This window comes from Notolepis coatsorum, assembly GCF_963971535.1.
Source record: "Notolepis coatsorum genome assembly, chromosome: 6".
Classification (NCBI taxonomy): domain Eukaryota; kingdom Metazoa; phylum Chordata; class Actinopteri; order Aulopiformes; family Paralepididae; genus Notolepis; species Notolepis coatsorum.
In genome coordinates this window covers 42,840,066-42,856,725 of record NC_140170.1, presented here as the reverse complement: position 1 = coordinate 42,856,725, position 16,660 = coordinate 42,840,066, and the positions used below count along the sequence as shown (strand labels likewise).

Here is a 16,660-nt window from a genome sequence, read left to right as displayed (position 1 = left end):
CCAGGCTGTGCGGCCTAAATCCGTGCCCACACCCGAGGAGTCCTAGGCGAGAACCGTTGGATATGTACACAGGAGAATCTACACCGGCGATTGCAGAACCATTTCTGGTTGGATTATATTGCTTTGGGACCGTGACCACTGGAGAAGAGCACCGTTGATTCCACTGTCGTTTGGGATTTACCCCCGTGAGGATCACCACTCGGGCCCGCCTCTTGGAAGGGACTGGCTAGCTGTCGTCAATGCTATCGAGCATCTTGGATTACAACTATTGCTTTGTCTGCTGATCAAGGGAGTACATGCACCGGCTCCTGTATCTGGAGCCTCGTTATTCCTCGTTAACCCAGACTTTGTACCAGACCATTCCTCTACCCCTCCCGGCTTTACACCCCGGAGGGAACCCCCCAGTGTCTCCAGATGGTACCGGTGTGGCCCATATAATTGCTATACCACAGGTGGCGTCAGCTTAGACCCATCCTAGTATTCCTACTATTCTCATTGACTTATGCTCTTGACTGACTTTACGTATGTTCTTCGCCATACAAGCGTGAGCCTAATTCTCAATCTGTAACCTAACGTTGCTTAATAATAATAAATAACCCTCCAATAGAACTTTATGTGTCAATGCCGTATTCTTGTGTGGGTGTTCACCATATATATTCATGTACTGTATGGCCAGTAATTAAAGTACATAACTAGTAGTGGTTTAATATATCACAATCTTTAATACAGTCAGGGTATTGTAACCCCTCAGTTACACAAGGTCCTATATGTATTGTTCATGGTGTAGCAACGTTAAACTTTTTCATTCACATATTCATACTAAAATATGGTCTAAAGCAGTGGTTCTCAACTGGTCTAGCCTCGGGACCCAACATTTTCCTTAGTCATTAAGTCACGACCCAAAATTTTGAACCACTATGATTTATGTAAAAAAAAAAAAATTGCAGTAATACGCAATCTTTCAAAACATGAAATAAACACAAAAAAGTGCAACAAAAGTGCAACTATTGCTAAAAACCCAATGAAATAAAAGAATAATAAATAATATATGCTTCTTAGCAGATTTCTTAGCTTAACATAACAGACCTAAATTTGGGGGAACTAATGGGATAACTGAGTTTGCAACAAAAGTGCAACTAGGGCTAAAACCCAATGAAATAAAATAATAATAAATAATATGCTTCTTAGCAGATTTCTTAGCTTAACATAACAGACCTAAGTTTGGGGGAACTAATGGGATAACTGGGGTTGCAACAAAAGTGCAACTAGGGCTAAAAACCCAATGAAATTAAATAATAATAATAAATAATTATGCTTCTTAGCAGACTTCTTAGCTTAACATAACATACCTAAGTTTGGGGGAACTAATGGGATAACTGGGATTGCAATAAAAGTGCAACTAGGGATAAAAACCCAATGAAATAAAATATTTCTTAGCTTAACATAACAGACCTACGTTTGGGGGAACTAATGGGATAACTGGGGTTGCAACAAAAGTGCAACTAAGGGCTAAAAACACAATGAAATAAAATAATAATAATAATAAATAATATATCCTTCTTAGCAGAATTCTTAGCTTAACATCCCAGGGGACTAATGGGATAACTGTGGATGATGTTTGCTCCTGACAAGAGTCTCAAAGTCTGGGGTGATTGTAGACAAAGCAACTCTGAGGTCATGCTCAATGTCCAATCTGTTCCTCCGCTTTGTCTTCAGCTGGACCAGAGCTGAGAAGCCACTTTCACAAAGATAGGTAGTGAAAAAAAAAAAAAAAAAAATTTTACTTTTTTTTTTTTTTTTTTTATACACATCCGCGACCCACTCAAAATGGCCCCGCGACCCACTCTTGGGTCGCGACCCACCAGTTGAGAAACACTGGTCTAAAGTATAAGTATGTTTTCATCTCTTTCTGCAGCTTTCTCCAGAACGTGATTTATAGCCCCAAATGCATTATATTGATGATGAAATACAATTTGGTAGGAATCTGTGCGAGATCAAAAATTTCAATTGGACGTACTTCTAGAATTTACTACACGTCATCTGATGTTGACCGGATGGGGGCGTTTATAATTCCGTGGGCAACGTTATACCATTCATCTAATGTGGGTCATATGTAGAGCCATATGAAATCCGTTTTATTTTTTTCCCAATTCCATTTTATTTTTTTCCAAATTCCGTTTTTTCCGTTTTAATATTTCAGAATTCTGTATTTTGCTTTTTACGCTCATTTTACCATCAGAAATAGTGTCTAATAAGTGGGAATGAATAAATGTCCACAATTTAATAAGATATAACAGTCCATTTAATAGGGCTGTCTTAAATACTTCGAAGCTTCGTTCGATGGGCATGGGATTCGAATATGAAAATAAAATTTGATTATTATTAAAAAAAAAATTATAATTATATATATTTTTGCAAAATCAACTCTGCCTCTCTTTGTTAACAACAAGCAATGCTGTTTGTTATTTAAGATGAGGTCGGACTCGGCACTGACAGATTTGTGTTCATTGTGCTGCTTTTATAAAGCCTCAAATGACGGCTTACAATATTTCATGAAAGCAAAGTGTTTTGTTTGTCTAAGATTTAAAAAGGTTTAAACTTTACAGCACTGACAAAGTTGAACAAAGTGCTGTACAAGTCCCACAACATAAAAAAAAAACGTTTATTTTAAATTTTTTTATAGTGGATTCCATTTTTATTGCTCAATTCCGCGATTCCGTCCGCGATTCCGTGATCGCGGATTCCATATGGCTCTAGTCATATGTTCATCATAGCAGTTAGTAAAGAACACGTTAGAATATAACGCTAAAACTCACCCCAGTCTCCTCGGGCCGTTGGGCGATCAGCGTGGAGTAGACAGTTTTCAATTATGGGATGTCGAAATACCGGATCTATTTCCAGGTTGTATAATAGTATATACGTCCAAATCATGTTGTTTTTTCGAGTTATTTCCACCGATCGATGTTCACTGTGTGAAGACTCAGTCTCTCTAACATTAGCGAGTGCCCGGACCACATATGGAGTGAGTCCTGCCGGGTTAAAGGTTGACATCCGGTTTTTCGATCTGCCGATCGGCCACCAGATGGCGCTCTTGAACCGCTAGAGGATTGAGAGGAGATCAGAACTGTGTGTCAAGGCTGCAGAGGGGAAATATGATTCCGATCACAGATTTTTGAAATATTGATATCAAATACGAGTTCCGGCGTCCTCTGCAACTTGAGCATGGCGGGGAATGATGAGTTCCGGCGTTTTCGGCAGTTAAAGTGTTAATTAAAAATTTAATTCAAATTTTGATTTAGAATTTGAATGTTAAAGGGGAACTATTTTACTATTTCTTTCACTATTTGGGCACTTTTACACAATTCCTGTGAGTCTATGGAACACCTCTGTAATATATATATTTTTTTTATTCATTGTTTTGTATTTCTAATCAAGTCCTCAAAAACAGCATTTTTCTACCTCAAGATCTCGAGCTGTTTTGAGCCTGGGCTCCTAAACCACTGCGCCGGGCCGGCCCCCCTGAACATTAACATGCAGCGGTGTCTTTATGACATCACATATAGGGCACATTTTCAAATGACTCAGTTCAGTGAGGGTGAATATTGTGAGAGGAGAATTGGAAGAATGCGCCAATATGAGAATTTTGAGACATAGATCATATTAATATAAGTTCACATAGCTAGGAAACAATGCTAAACACTCAAAAAGGCCATTTATAAGATAGTTCCCCTTTAACATAACGAACGAACGTTCGAACATTCGGGCTCAGCCTTACTCCGCGGTAAGCTTAACGAACTCTCCATGCTCCTCTGGGTGATGGGACTTCAAGTAGGGCTGGGCGATATGATCAAAAACGTTATCGCGATAAAATTATAAAATTATTTTCATATAACTCTATATCGATAATTATCGTCGATAATGTCTGTCCAGTTTAATTAACTTCTTATGCTGCTGCGAATGTCTCGAGTCGAGTTGATGTCGTCATCAGTCCGCGCACGTTAGCAGTTAGCCGACAAGCGGAGTATCTCATGACAATGTAATAAATATGACACTAAAATACTCTCTTCCGCCACAATATATTGAAACGACGTCCACTGTATACCCCACACTACTATAAACGTGGCCTCAGAATTCACGACACACACATACTCGGCACGTAAATATATAAAACAGCGCCGTGCAAGCTAGTTATCCTAGCCAGCCTGTTGTTTCTAAGCGGAGTATCTCATGACAATGTGCTAAATATGACACTAAAATACTCTCTTCCGCCACAATATATTGAAACGACGTCTACTGTATACCCCACACTACTATAAACGTGGCCTCAGAATTCACGCCACACACATACTCGGCACGTAAATATATAAAACATCGCCGTGCAAGCTAATTAGCCTAGCAAGCCTTGTTGTTGAGTGAGTCCTACCTCTGGGTCTCCTTCCGGGTCTCCTTCGCTCTCGGCCATCTCCTTCACTGATTGGTTGTTAGTGCGTCTGCTCATATCCAAGCTTGGAAAATCGATATATCGAAACTTTGCGACCACGTTTCATGTTTATTTCGAGGAAATAATTTATCGCGATAGTTATCGTTATCGTTTTATCGCCCAGCCCTAACTTCAAGTGTCTTATTAAATTTGTTGTGTTGAAACCTTTGCTTCCCCCACGAGGTATTTTATCCTGGCATACATTGCAGATCTTTCTCAGACACTTTGTAATAGTTCCACACCGCCGACATCATGTTTTAGGCTACTTAACATGCGACAATGACACCAACTCCGCTGAGAATTGGCTCATGTTTTTCGCGTCATTGATCGGTTTTCGCAATCCGCGACTAGAAAGCATTATCGGAATTCACCAATCTCATATTTATACTGAATATCGGCCGATACCGATCGCTGGCCGATTGATCGGGGCATCCCCATTACTAATGCAAAAAAGGAAAATCACTTTTAGTGCTAATGAAATAGAGCAACAGAGCTCTGAACTTGAGTTGAACTTGAACTTGTGTACTCACATTTTTCTGTAGTGGTTGCAATAAAAAAAAATGGGTATAAGCTGGAAAACACCGGGGATCCATAGCCTGACGTCTTATGTAGTACAGGTCAACATTTTATAAAAATCTGTTCAGAGGGCGCCAGGGTGGCGCACCACGTAACGCACTGTAGTGCAGCGTTGAGCTGGGGGGGCGATACGGCCTCTAAAGGATATCGTGATTAGGGATGGGTACCGAATTCGGTACTTTTGAGGCACCGAACCGAAACACGTCGGTACTACCAAGTATCGAATCAAGTGAGAAACCGTTTTTTTTTTTATAAACTTTTTTCTTTTCATGTCAACGTTCACACGCACAATATATGCTTACCTAGGATTTGACTTGATTCAACAACAAAGCAGTCGGAGCAATGACAAGCCGAAAACGGTCGAAATTGTAGTTATTTGAAGTTTGGATTTTTTTCCCCGACTGAGGTAGGTAAATTAAATTTCTTGAGACTAAAGTACCGAAAAAAGGTACCGTTTGGTACCGGTATCGATTCACAGGTACCGGTACCGGTATCGGTTCAAATGTGAAAGGTACCCATCCCTAATCGTGATATTTTTTGGCTATATCACGATACACAATATATATATCGCGATATTTTGACATTTCCTCGAAAGCACTTAAAAATCCTTGATTTAACCCTTTGATTTTTTTTTAATATATATATATTATATAATTATACTTGTAGTTGTATTATCTGCGAGACATCGCCACCACACAAGTCAAAATGCTCGCTATCTGCAAACAGCTCCACTGTCTGTGTGTATACTCTGATTTGGTCAAATCACATTCAGCATTGCCATCTTCACAGTGTTGTTATGAAGCATGATAGCTAATTAGCCAATGTTCAGCTGCAAAAACGAATAATGTCAATTATGTTATAAGACATTGATATCATGAGCTATCTGTAGCTACTGCTAGCCGGCTAGATGACGTTAGACAATGCATCATGTATTAAAATAAAGTGAACTATTTAGTTTACTGGGTCATTTCGTTAAAACAGTGAGCTAACGTGAGCTAACGTTAGCTACCTAGCTAACGTAGGTCTCATGCTGGCCGATCGATCGGCACGGGGCATCCCTATCATTCTTAAACTGAAATGTGCATTTGTTGATATCAGGAGCTATCAGTCGGTAGCCAGTTAGACAATGCATCATGTATTAAACTAAAGTGAATAGTTGACTGTGTAGTTTTGTTTAAACAGTAACGTTAGCTAGGTATCTAACGTTAGCTCACGAGCGATAGCTAGTTAGCCAACGCTAGCCAGCACTTGCGAAAACGAATGCTAGTGATGATATCAGACGTTGATATCAGTAGCTAGATAACATTAGACAACGCCTCATGTATTAAACAAAAGTGAATAGATGACTGGGCCATTTTGTTTAATGCGTGTTATGTTGAAAGAGGAGCTCTGAGGTGCTCATGCAGTCGACTCTTGCCGTGGTTTGTTGACATGACTGGTCTGGGAGGAGGAGGAGGGGCAAGACGTGCAGCAGCTGTGTGGCTGTGAGAGAAGAGCGAGTGAGAACTCCGCTGAGAATTGGATCATGTTTTCCGTGTCATCGATCGGTTTCAAACCGTGCAGCACAAAAAAAAAGCTCTCCAGAATTCCATTTCCTCGTCCATGGCCATTAATTTGAGATGTGATTCACTTCTGGTTTTCACTCATCAACTTTCACCTAGTTTCCTTATTCGCACCCCCCCACATGGGGCATCATTGGAAAGCTACACTCATTGGCTACAGCGCTGACCAATCATTTTCGCCATCAGCGGATGCTTGGCAGTTCTGGAGCATCGGGAGCCCGGGGTGGTCATCTTTACTTGCTGCGTAAAAAGATGCTCGCCTGACATATCGTCATGTAACTCGGGAACCCAGGCACGGATTTGGTCGAGTGAGGTGGCATTCAAACGGCAACAAATATATCTTTAAATCGGTAATATATATGTTTGGCGAAAAATGCTGCCCAAGCCGCTAGACTCTCGCAAAGTGCAGTGACTTTGCGTTCCGCCCACAGGCACGTCAGCCCGAATACGAGCTGTTGCATGTTAAGAGGTTAATATATGAAGTCCTGAGTCAGTCTGTGTTTACTGCATCATGGAAGTCGTAGGGCCCTGCTGCTTCAGCATATTTGATCTAAATTCAAACCAACTACTTTTGCTGCGATTGTATAGATATTCAGTTGTACAAGTGTGGGAGAAAAATAATGCATCCTTTGTGCGTTTTGTTCCAATTATAGCCTAATACCATTCTGGTTGTTTCTTTTCTTTTCCTGCAGGTGAAGATCCAGCCTGTTGCCAAGTATGACTGGGAACACAAGTATTACTATGGCAACCTGATAGCTGTGTCCAACTCCTTCCTGGCCTACGCCATCAGAGGTAATAGGCCTGGAGTGTCTCTTCTGTCTGCCTATGTACTTGTGCAATAACGATACATTAATCAAAACAGACATTAACATATCGTAATGGACGAGGTTCGTGTCGGACAGTTGTCTCCGATAAGTCCATTGGTCGACGACCAAATATGTAAAAAAAATTAAATAAGGAACATTTATTCATGTTTCCATGCATTCTACATTAACACTTGTGACACTCAGGAATCTGAATAACACCTGGATAACACATAGACTAATTCAAAGAATTACATTACAGTAAAAGGGTCTGCAAATGTAAACTATTAACTCTCAAAACTAGACACTTTTAAGCAATCGTCAAATAAAGTGCTTTCCTTTCCATTTTCTTTTTTCTTTTAGCTGCGACCAAGCAGCTGGTATAAACCGGTTGGTTCGTCCCACAACATAGTACATGATGGAGACATGCAATTTGCCACAATGATAGATATTGATGTGCCAATGCATCACAAAAAGGTTTTTGCGCATTCTGACGCATGGTGGCACTTGCAAAAATCACATAATAGAGACGTCACATTTGCCACAGTGACAGGACATGAGTTGGCCAAACGGTGGCATGACAATCAAAGGTCAAAATGTACAACTTTGAAAAGCCATTACTTGTCACGCAACACACAACATTCCACCTGTTTGTTCAAAATACTGAGACAGATAAATAAGGCAGGACTATACACTGTATTATGCATTGACCTCGGATGACCTCAACAACTTCAAAACCAGCACAAGCTTGCTTCAAACACCCTCATTTTAGCCGAGCATAATTTTACACAGTGCCTCTCTAACGTCTTCACTAGGGATGGGTACCGAATCCGGTGCTTTTAAGGGTATCGACCGAATCACGTCGGTACTACCGAGGCGAGTACCGATTCACGTGAGATCCACCGGTGCCAAAAAAAAAGTGCTGACGTCAGCATTTAGTTTACCACGAAACGAAACCTATGAAGTGTGCCTCACGCCAACGTTCACGCACACAATACACGCTTACCTAGGATTTGACTTGATTCAACAACAACAAAGCAGTCGGGGCAATGGCAAGCCGAAAACAGTCTCAAGTGTGGTTACACTTTACAAAGCTAGATGCAGACAACACTCGCTGCAATATTATATATATATATATATATAACAAATTGTTCTCTAAATAAATAATAATGATAATAAATTATTAGAAGTTTGGACACATTTTTTACAACAGAGGTAGGCAGATTACATTTTTAGAGACGAAAAAGGTATCGATATCGGTATCGATTCAAATGTGAACAGTACCCTAGTCTTCACGCATGTCCTTCTTCACGCATGTCCTTCGAAGCAGCTTATAAATCACAAGCAATCTCATCTGTTTCCAAAAGAGATTCCTATTCCTGCTTCCCAATACATCTTTCATATCTCCCCCTCTGGCCTCAGGAGCCAACAACAACTCTATGATCCGCGTGCTGAGCCTGGGCTCCTCGGAGCGCTCCCTGCTGAAGGGCTTCACGGGGGCCGTCACAGACCTGGCCTTCGCCCACCTCGACTCCTCGCTCCTGGGCTGCGTGGACGAGGCGGGCAACTTGGTGGTCTGGCAGCTTACCTGCTCTAGCAGCAAGATACTGTATCCTTTTTATCACAATGGTACTGGGAGAGAATGGGCGTGATGCTGAACCACAGAGTGTTGGAACGAGGGCATGTCCCGATTACCATGTTCTGGGCTTTGAAGCCTCAGTAGTAGTTAATTATCATTGCAGAATCGAAGCTTCCTTCTTCCTGTGCAAAAGTTTCAATGCAGTGGGTAAATGGGAGCAATGTGGTAGATAGGTTTTCTGAAAGTTCTTATGATGTCTTTGACTGAGAAGAACTGATTTTCTAAATTATTGTTTCTACAATCTATTTCAAGTGGTAAAAAAAAAAAGAAAACACCAAGAAAGACGCAAAAAGAAATTGAAGCATTCAAATAGTCATTTTGACATTGATTACCATTGGCAGCGATCGAAGCTTAGAAGGATTCGGGTCGGCCCTATTATGAACCGTCAGTCATTTTGCTGTGTGAGTGTGTTCAGTATATATTTCTTGAGACCTCTCCCTCCTCCATCAGCGGTTACCCTCTTTAACCCCCGCCCCCCCAGTGACCAGGTGATCATCCACATCCGCCGGACAGAAGAAACTCCTCTGAGCTCCCATCGCCGCCTCATCTGGTGCCCTTTCATCCAGGACGACAACGAGCCGCCCCAGGACGACACCAGCCAGACCCTGGCCCTCCTTCACGAAGACAGGGTAGGAGCCCCACGCAAACCGACGAGGCCCGAGTTGTACTGTGCTGTTGCCTCTTCTTTGAAAACAGTATCGTCTACAAAATTGTAACTGTTGCCTCCAGAGCTCCATTTTGCAGTGCGCAGCAGCAACTTTCATTAAATAAAATGTCTGAGTAGCGGCCGTCGAGCATTAAGCCGTAGGTTTCATTCCATCTGCCTGAACTGAAAAAAATTGCAATTTGCTGAAAATGTTTTGAACACAAAAGGGTCTGTCCTGCCCTCTTCCCCCATGCCTCGCCATATAACACCTCTCTTCCTTCTTCACTTCTCTTGCTCGTCTTTCTCTGACCGTCTGTCCTCCTACATCTCTCCCTCGTCCTCCGTTGACCTCCTGTCTCCCTTCAGGCGGAGGTGTGGGATCTGGAGGCTCTGCGTAGCAGCCACAGCACCTGGCCCGTGGACGCCTCGGAGGTGAAGGAGGGCGTCATCACAGTGAAGGGGCACACCCAGGTAGGCCTCTCGACCACCACACGGCACACAACAATATCCATGCCCACGCAAACGTACAATGTTGTTTTCTACACAATATCAATGTTGTAATCATTTTGTATCGTGTCTGATGTCTTTAACACTTTGATTGCCTAAGGCTAAATTCATGATATACCATAGGTTGCCAGCTCTATTTGTCTATGGATAAGTTCCCCTTCTTTGCAGGGCTATAACTTTTTAAATTCTATTGCTAAATTGCCATTATTAGGGCCCATTCAATGTCCTATATGTATTGTTCAGGGTGTATGAACGTTAAACTTTTTCATTCACATATTCATACTAAAATATGATCTAAAGTATAAGTATGTTTTCATCTCTTTCTGCAGCTTTCTCCAGAACGTGATTTATATCCCCAAATGCATTATATTGATGATCAAATACAGTTTGATAGCAATCGGCGCGATATAAAAAAATCCAACTGGACTGACTTCTGGAAGTTACTACACGTCATCTGATGTTGACCGGATGTGCGAGGGGGCGTTTATAATTCCGTGGGCAGCGTTATACCATTCATCTAATGTGGGTAAAATGTTCATCATAGCAGTTAGTGTCGAACACGGAAATATTACACGCTAAAACTCACCCCAGTCTCCGCGGGCCGTTGGGCGATCAGCGTGGGGTAGACAGTTATCCATTATGGGATGTAGAAATATCCGGTCCATTTCCAGCTTGTATAATAGTATATACGTCCAAATCATGTTGTTTATCGAGTTATTGGCAACGGATCGCTATGTATTGTGACGAGCTAGAGTGCCGGAACCTATACCGAGTGCCCGGAAGTAATATGAGTGAACAGCACATCGTCCAAGTAACTTCCTCTTTGGCGATTGCGCCGATCGGCCACCAGATGGCGCTCTTGAACCGCTAGAGGGTTCAGTGGGGCTTTTTGGTGGGTCTCAGGCCAGCGGATGGGAAATATGAATCCGATCACAGATTTTTGAAATATTGATATCAAAGACGAGTTACGGCGTCTTCGGCAACTTGAGCATGGCGGGGAAGGACGCCTAAACACGTCTTCCGGCAGTTAAAGTGTTAATGAAGCATGCATTTGGCATGAAGTCAGAATCCTTGTACGTGACACAGCCCTCGGAATAATGTATTTGAATGAGCTTTGGTCCCAGGGTGAGGCTAAATCTTTCATCTGTCTGAGAGCCTTTGACTGAAAGCAACCTTTAGAAACTTTTTTTTGTGTGTACATTTTAAAGTTAAATGCATCAATCTGGTGCACTTTGTGCTCAAAACACAAAATCGACTAGACTAGTGCTTCCCAATCTTCTCCCCGAAGCACCCCAGCTGTTCAATGTATTTGTTAAATTCCACCACCATCACACCTGATTCAACTTAACAAGCCCTTTATTAGTTGAATCAAGGTGTGCTGGTGGTGGAATTTAACAAATACATGGAACGGCTGGGGTGCCTCGAGGAGAGGTTTGGGAACCACTGCACTAGAGCATACATTTGAGCCATCAAAGAAATTAAGCAAAAGTGGTTACCTGTGTTGAACTGGTTTATTTTTTAGAAAATAAAAAAATATAGTGGATTACTATTACGACTACTACCACTGCCAATACTACTGATACATCCCTATTGGCAAGGTAATTAATGGGAAACCCTGCTCACTGGCTTTAAACGCTTGTGTAATCCAGTGCTCTTTTAGTGGTTGTTCCCATGTCTGTTGCTCCATGTCTGTGTCCATGGCTTGTTCCATGCACCCATCTCCCCAGCAGTTGTGCAAAACATTACAACTTTGAGTCCCATGCACATACCCCTAGTTGGTATGTACTTACTCCAGTGCAACTAGATGTTTGTTTCTTAGGAATTTGAAAAATAGTCTATCCTTGATTTTCTTTCCATTTTGTCTCGTGATGATCATCCCTGTACAGTGAAAACCAATGCCCTTGTATTGATTTGTCTCCATTTTGTGTCCTGGCAGCGAGTCAGTGAAGGCGCCCTGTCTCCAGATGGAACAGTCCTGGCCACAGCCAGCCACGATGGATATGTCAAGTTCTGGCAGCTGTACATTGAAGGGGGACAGGACCAGCCCAGGTAAACGAGAAAGCAACTAGTTAATATAGCGTTTTATGGCATTTCACGTTACTGGGCCTGTTGAGGGATGTGTCCGATGAATCAAATATATGACCAAGTTTCTTAATCTCGTTTAAAATTTGGACGTTTATTAGTCTTTTTGAGACATGCCGACTTAATCCATTGCTAGACATACATTAGCCTCTTTCGTGACTGCGATGCAAGCCTCGCTTGAATACGCAGTCACTGGCTCCCACGTTACTAGCCATGTTAATGTACACATCAAGCACTGGTTAAAGACGAGTGGTGGGTCCAAAATATATCTGATTGCTGGGCGCACGTGACAAAGCAGCCAGCAATCACAGCACTCCTACTGTAAAATGCGGAAGCAGCCATTTTAGCCAAGGCTAGTTCAGTGATTTTTTTTACTCGTTTATGAAAATGATTTAAAATGTTTATTAGCAACGCCGAGCTTTCAAACCCCACCGCGTGTGTGTGAAACCCTAATGCAACGGTGGGTACCTTTGAAATTTATATCTGATATATTTTGGACCCACCGCTCGTCTTTAACCAGTGCTTGATGTGCACATTAACATGGGAGCCAGTGACTGCATATTCAAGCGAGGCTTGCATCGCAGTCACGAAACGGGCTAGACATACATGTAAGATATTATAATGTTTCACAGTTACAAACTGATCAGCAGGTGAACAGATCAACAAAGTGCTCCAAATTCATGCAAAACAATGAGTACTGTACTACTGAGTACTCATGCCCAATACTGCCTGTAATACATAGCAACAAATATGATTTAACATTAACACTATCAGTGCCGGCCTTGTTTTCCTTTTTACCCCCTTGAATGCCATCATCCACTTCAATGTTAGCGTTAAAAACGCATAATCTATGTTTTAAATTATGGCTATGTGTCTAATCTGCCCGTCGCTTATCAATGACTTGTTTGCAGTCAACATTGTCGAAACAGATAGTTTTTTAATCGGTTCATATCCTTTTTATAGCATTTCGAAAAGCTATCGTTTTCTCAAATGTCCAGAAAATTTTAAGATTCCCCCATAAACGGCATTTATTGGAATATTCTCGAATACACTAGACACGTTGTCATTTGTCTGCCTATTTATGAATAGTTTTCAAATAAACGCTAGATCATCGATAGTATATGTGTACTTATGCATGGTATAGAAGCGGGCTGAAAAATCTATTCTCATTTCCTCAACATCACACACACACACACACACACATACACACACACACACACACACACACACACACACACACACACACACACACACACACACACACACACACACACACACACACATACATACACACACGGCACATGCTGATATCTCAGTGAATACAGCTCTGATTATCCTAAAACTGGTAACATAGACTCCTTATCTTAGATCAGATGTTCTCCAAAAAGATTATTCCAATTCCTGATCGCTATTCCAAATATCGATCGCGTTTATTGATTGATTATTGGCTGCTGTAAATATATATTCCACGCTGCTTTCCAACTCGCGATCACTTCCCTCATCATCAGACGGCTTGTCAGCACAGTGGAGCCAGTAGGCTCCCCCCACAGGGATCCAGCAGTATAATCGAATGGCCTGCAGTTACACAGGGATAGACGATAGGGGGCGGTATTTTCCCATCTGAGCTCCTAGAGGGTCTTCTGTACCAACGGGAGACTCGGTTGATGAAATATGAATTCAGATCGTTAATAAAAAAATCAAACGACAATTCACGTCGTCTGCACTCAACGGGGGGCATGATAAGACGACAATACACGTCGTCGGCACTCAAAGTGTTAACAAACACCCAATAATTGGTTATATTCCTCCATTCCCATCTATTGCCTTTTGCCTTTACTGTGTCTTATGCCTTTTCTGTGTCTGTCTGTCCCTTTTCTGCTCTCTGGTTCTTTCCCTTCTTCCTCTTTCTTTTACTGTCGTTTTTTCTACTTTTTCCTTCTGCTATTCTCACTCCAGATCCCCCAGGTGTCTCCACGAGTGGCTCCCCCATGGAGGACACCCCCTGTCCTGCCTCCTGTTCTGTGACAACCACAAGAAGCAGGACCCGGAGTGAGTCTTTACACACGCACACACACAGTTGGAACCCAGCATGCTGCGAGTTATTTGTATTAATCCGAGGCTAATCTTTACTTCCAACTAGAGATGCACCAATTGCAATTTTCTTGGCTGGTTCCGATTATCTTTTTTTTTTAAACTTTATTTTTTAGCGTTTATCGCTTTTCTGGTCAAGCATGACCGACAGAAACAGGTTGAAATGGGATGTAGAGCAGGGGAAGACATTCTGAGAAATGACGGCGGGTCCGGGAATCGAACTCGTGTCCCCCAGATCCGTGACGAGCACGGTTTTCCCCGACGCAGAAATAGCGCCGAGATATGCGGTGAGCTACAGGAGCTCCCCTGTTCCGATTATCTTTACAAGAACTAATTGACAGCATACAATACAATTTGTGACTTTTCTTTAACTCATTGACCACCGGGCATTAGACAGGCCCCGTTCTAGCACTGCCACGCTTTAAAAGATAGGAGTGCGTCACCTTGTTTGTAGAGCTATAACTATATTCTATATTATTGCTATGGATACAATACTATGGCCCATTTGACATCACCTATATATCGTTCAATATGTGAAAAAGAATACATTTTCCATCCATATGTTCCCGTGTTATACCGTGGTGAATATAAGTATCGTTATAGCGTGGTCTGGGGTAATTCCTGAAAGGCTGAGTAATAGGCTTATACGTCAATTCTACTATAAACGTTGCCGTTTCTTGCCTGTACACGCTATTATTCCCAAATCAAATCTATATCATAGGTATTATGTTCCATCATGAATGCATGAAAGGGGGGGGGGGGGGTCGTTTCTGATTATTTCATTGCCAGTAACAGCATTCGTATTGAACACTAAAAACGCTTATCAGCCCGATCGGTATAAAAGCATTGCACGATCAAGCAAAAATGTACGTCAGATAGTCCTTACCTGTGATCGGGAGTATTCCAAAAATAATATTCCAATTGTTTGATCGCCATCTGGTACATCCGATGTCCATTTGGTCCACGGCACAACCCACCACAACATATGGATCGGGGATATTTGACGCGCTTCAATGGAACCGGGAGAACCACTCCATTTGCCCGACAAAGAAAAGTGAGCCCAGTGACATTTGACCGTTGCACAGGCCAAGATGCAAGGTTTCAAAGGGTGCTCGATACCGCCATCTAGCTGGTTGCGGCCGGTATTGCACTTTGGCGATCTCAGACTCATTCCCTATGGTAACACCGAGGTCTCTGGATGAATAATGAATAAAAATATCGGAAAAAAGGAAAAACGATCAAATAACGTATATATACGTGGTTGGCGTTCAACGGTTGCCAGCCAAACACGTATATAAACGTTGTTGGCAGGGATTGAGTTAATGGAAAATTCCATTGTATGTTCATAATAAAACATTGACTATTAAATAACTTTCAAATAGTCTCAAACTGCAAACTTAAAAAAATGTAAATGCCACAGGTTACTGGACAGAGCTTTTTTGTACAAATAAACTGAAAATTATGCAGTATATCCCACCATAACCTAGAATACAATAAAACAAACCAACGATAATAATAATTATAATAATAATAAAAGAAAATATAGATTTACTTTTTTACTAGCTGCATCTTTCTCGCTCCGACAGACACACATGATACTAAGCGCTACACACACACACGCACAACAGCCCCGCCTCCTCCCACTCGCAGAGCTCTCCTCACTTCCACCCACTTCACTTGCTGTGACCAGTTTTGATTATAAAATAAAACGGTAGGAGTGCTGTTTGGAAATACTTTGCGTTTAACAAGTACTAACACGGTACTGACTCTTGTCTCATGTCTGTCTGTCCCCTCTGCGTGTCTCCTCTAACCCTTCCTCTTGTCTCATGTCTGTCTCTGTCCCCTCTGCGTGTCTCCTCTAACCCTTCCTCTTGTCTCATGTCTGTCTCTGTCCCCTCTGCGTGTCTCCTCTAACCCTTCCTCTTGTCTCTCATGTCTGTCTCTGTCCCCTCTGCGTGTCTCCTCTAACCCTTCCTCTTGTCTCTCATGTCTGTCTGTCCCCTCTGTGTGTCTCCTCTAACCCTTCCTCTTGTCTCATGTCTGTCTCTGTCCCCTCTGCGTGTCTCCTCTAACCCTTCCTCTTGTCTCATGTCTGTCTGTCCCCTCTGTGTGTCTCCTCTAACCCTTCCTCTTGTCTCTCATGTCTGTCTGTCCCCTCTGTGTGTCTCCTCTAACCCTTCCTCTTGTCTCTCATGTCTGTCTGTCCCCTCTGTGTGTCTCCTCTAACCCTTCCTCTTGTCTCTCATGTCTGTCTGTCCCCTCTGCGTGTCTCCT

At 42.2% G+C, this 16,660-nt stretch overlaps 1 protein-coding gene across 3 annotated transcripts in view; it reads left to right on the top strand.

Annotated features, from left to right (window-relative positions):
• The window catches only part of edc4 (enhancer of mRNA decapping 4), a 147,248-nt gene that overhangs the window by 12,857 nt on the left and 117,731 nt on the right, over positions 1–16,660 (top strand). For all 3 annotated transcript variants that reach the window (XM_084316734.1, XM_084316733.1, XM_084316732.1), the window contains exons 4-9: positions 7,311–7,410; positions 8,844–9,030; positions 9,542–9,689; positions 10,073–10,177; positions 12,150–12,262; positions 14,252–14,344. In XM_084316734.1, the coding sequence (XP_084172860.1) occupies positions 7,311–7,410; positions 8,844–9,030; positions 9,542–9,689; positions 10,073–10,177; positions 12,150–12,262; positions 14,252–14,344 (746 nt within the window). The remainder of the gene's footprint in view (positions 1–7,310; positions 7,411–8,843; positions 9,031–9,541; positions 9,690–10,072; positions 10,178–12,149; positions 12,263–14,251; positions 14,345–16,660) is intronic.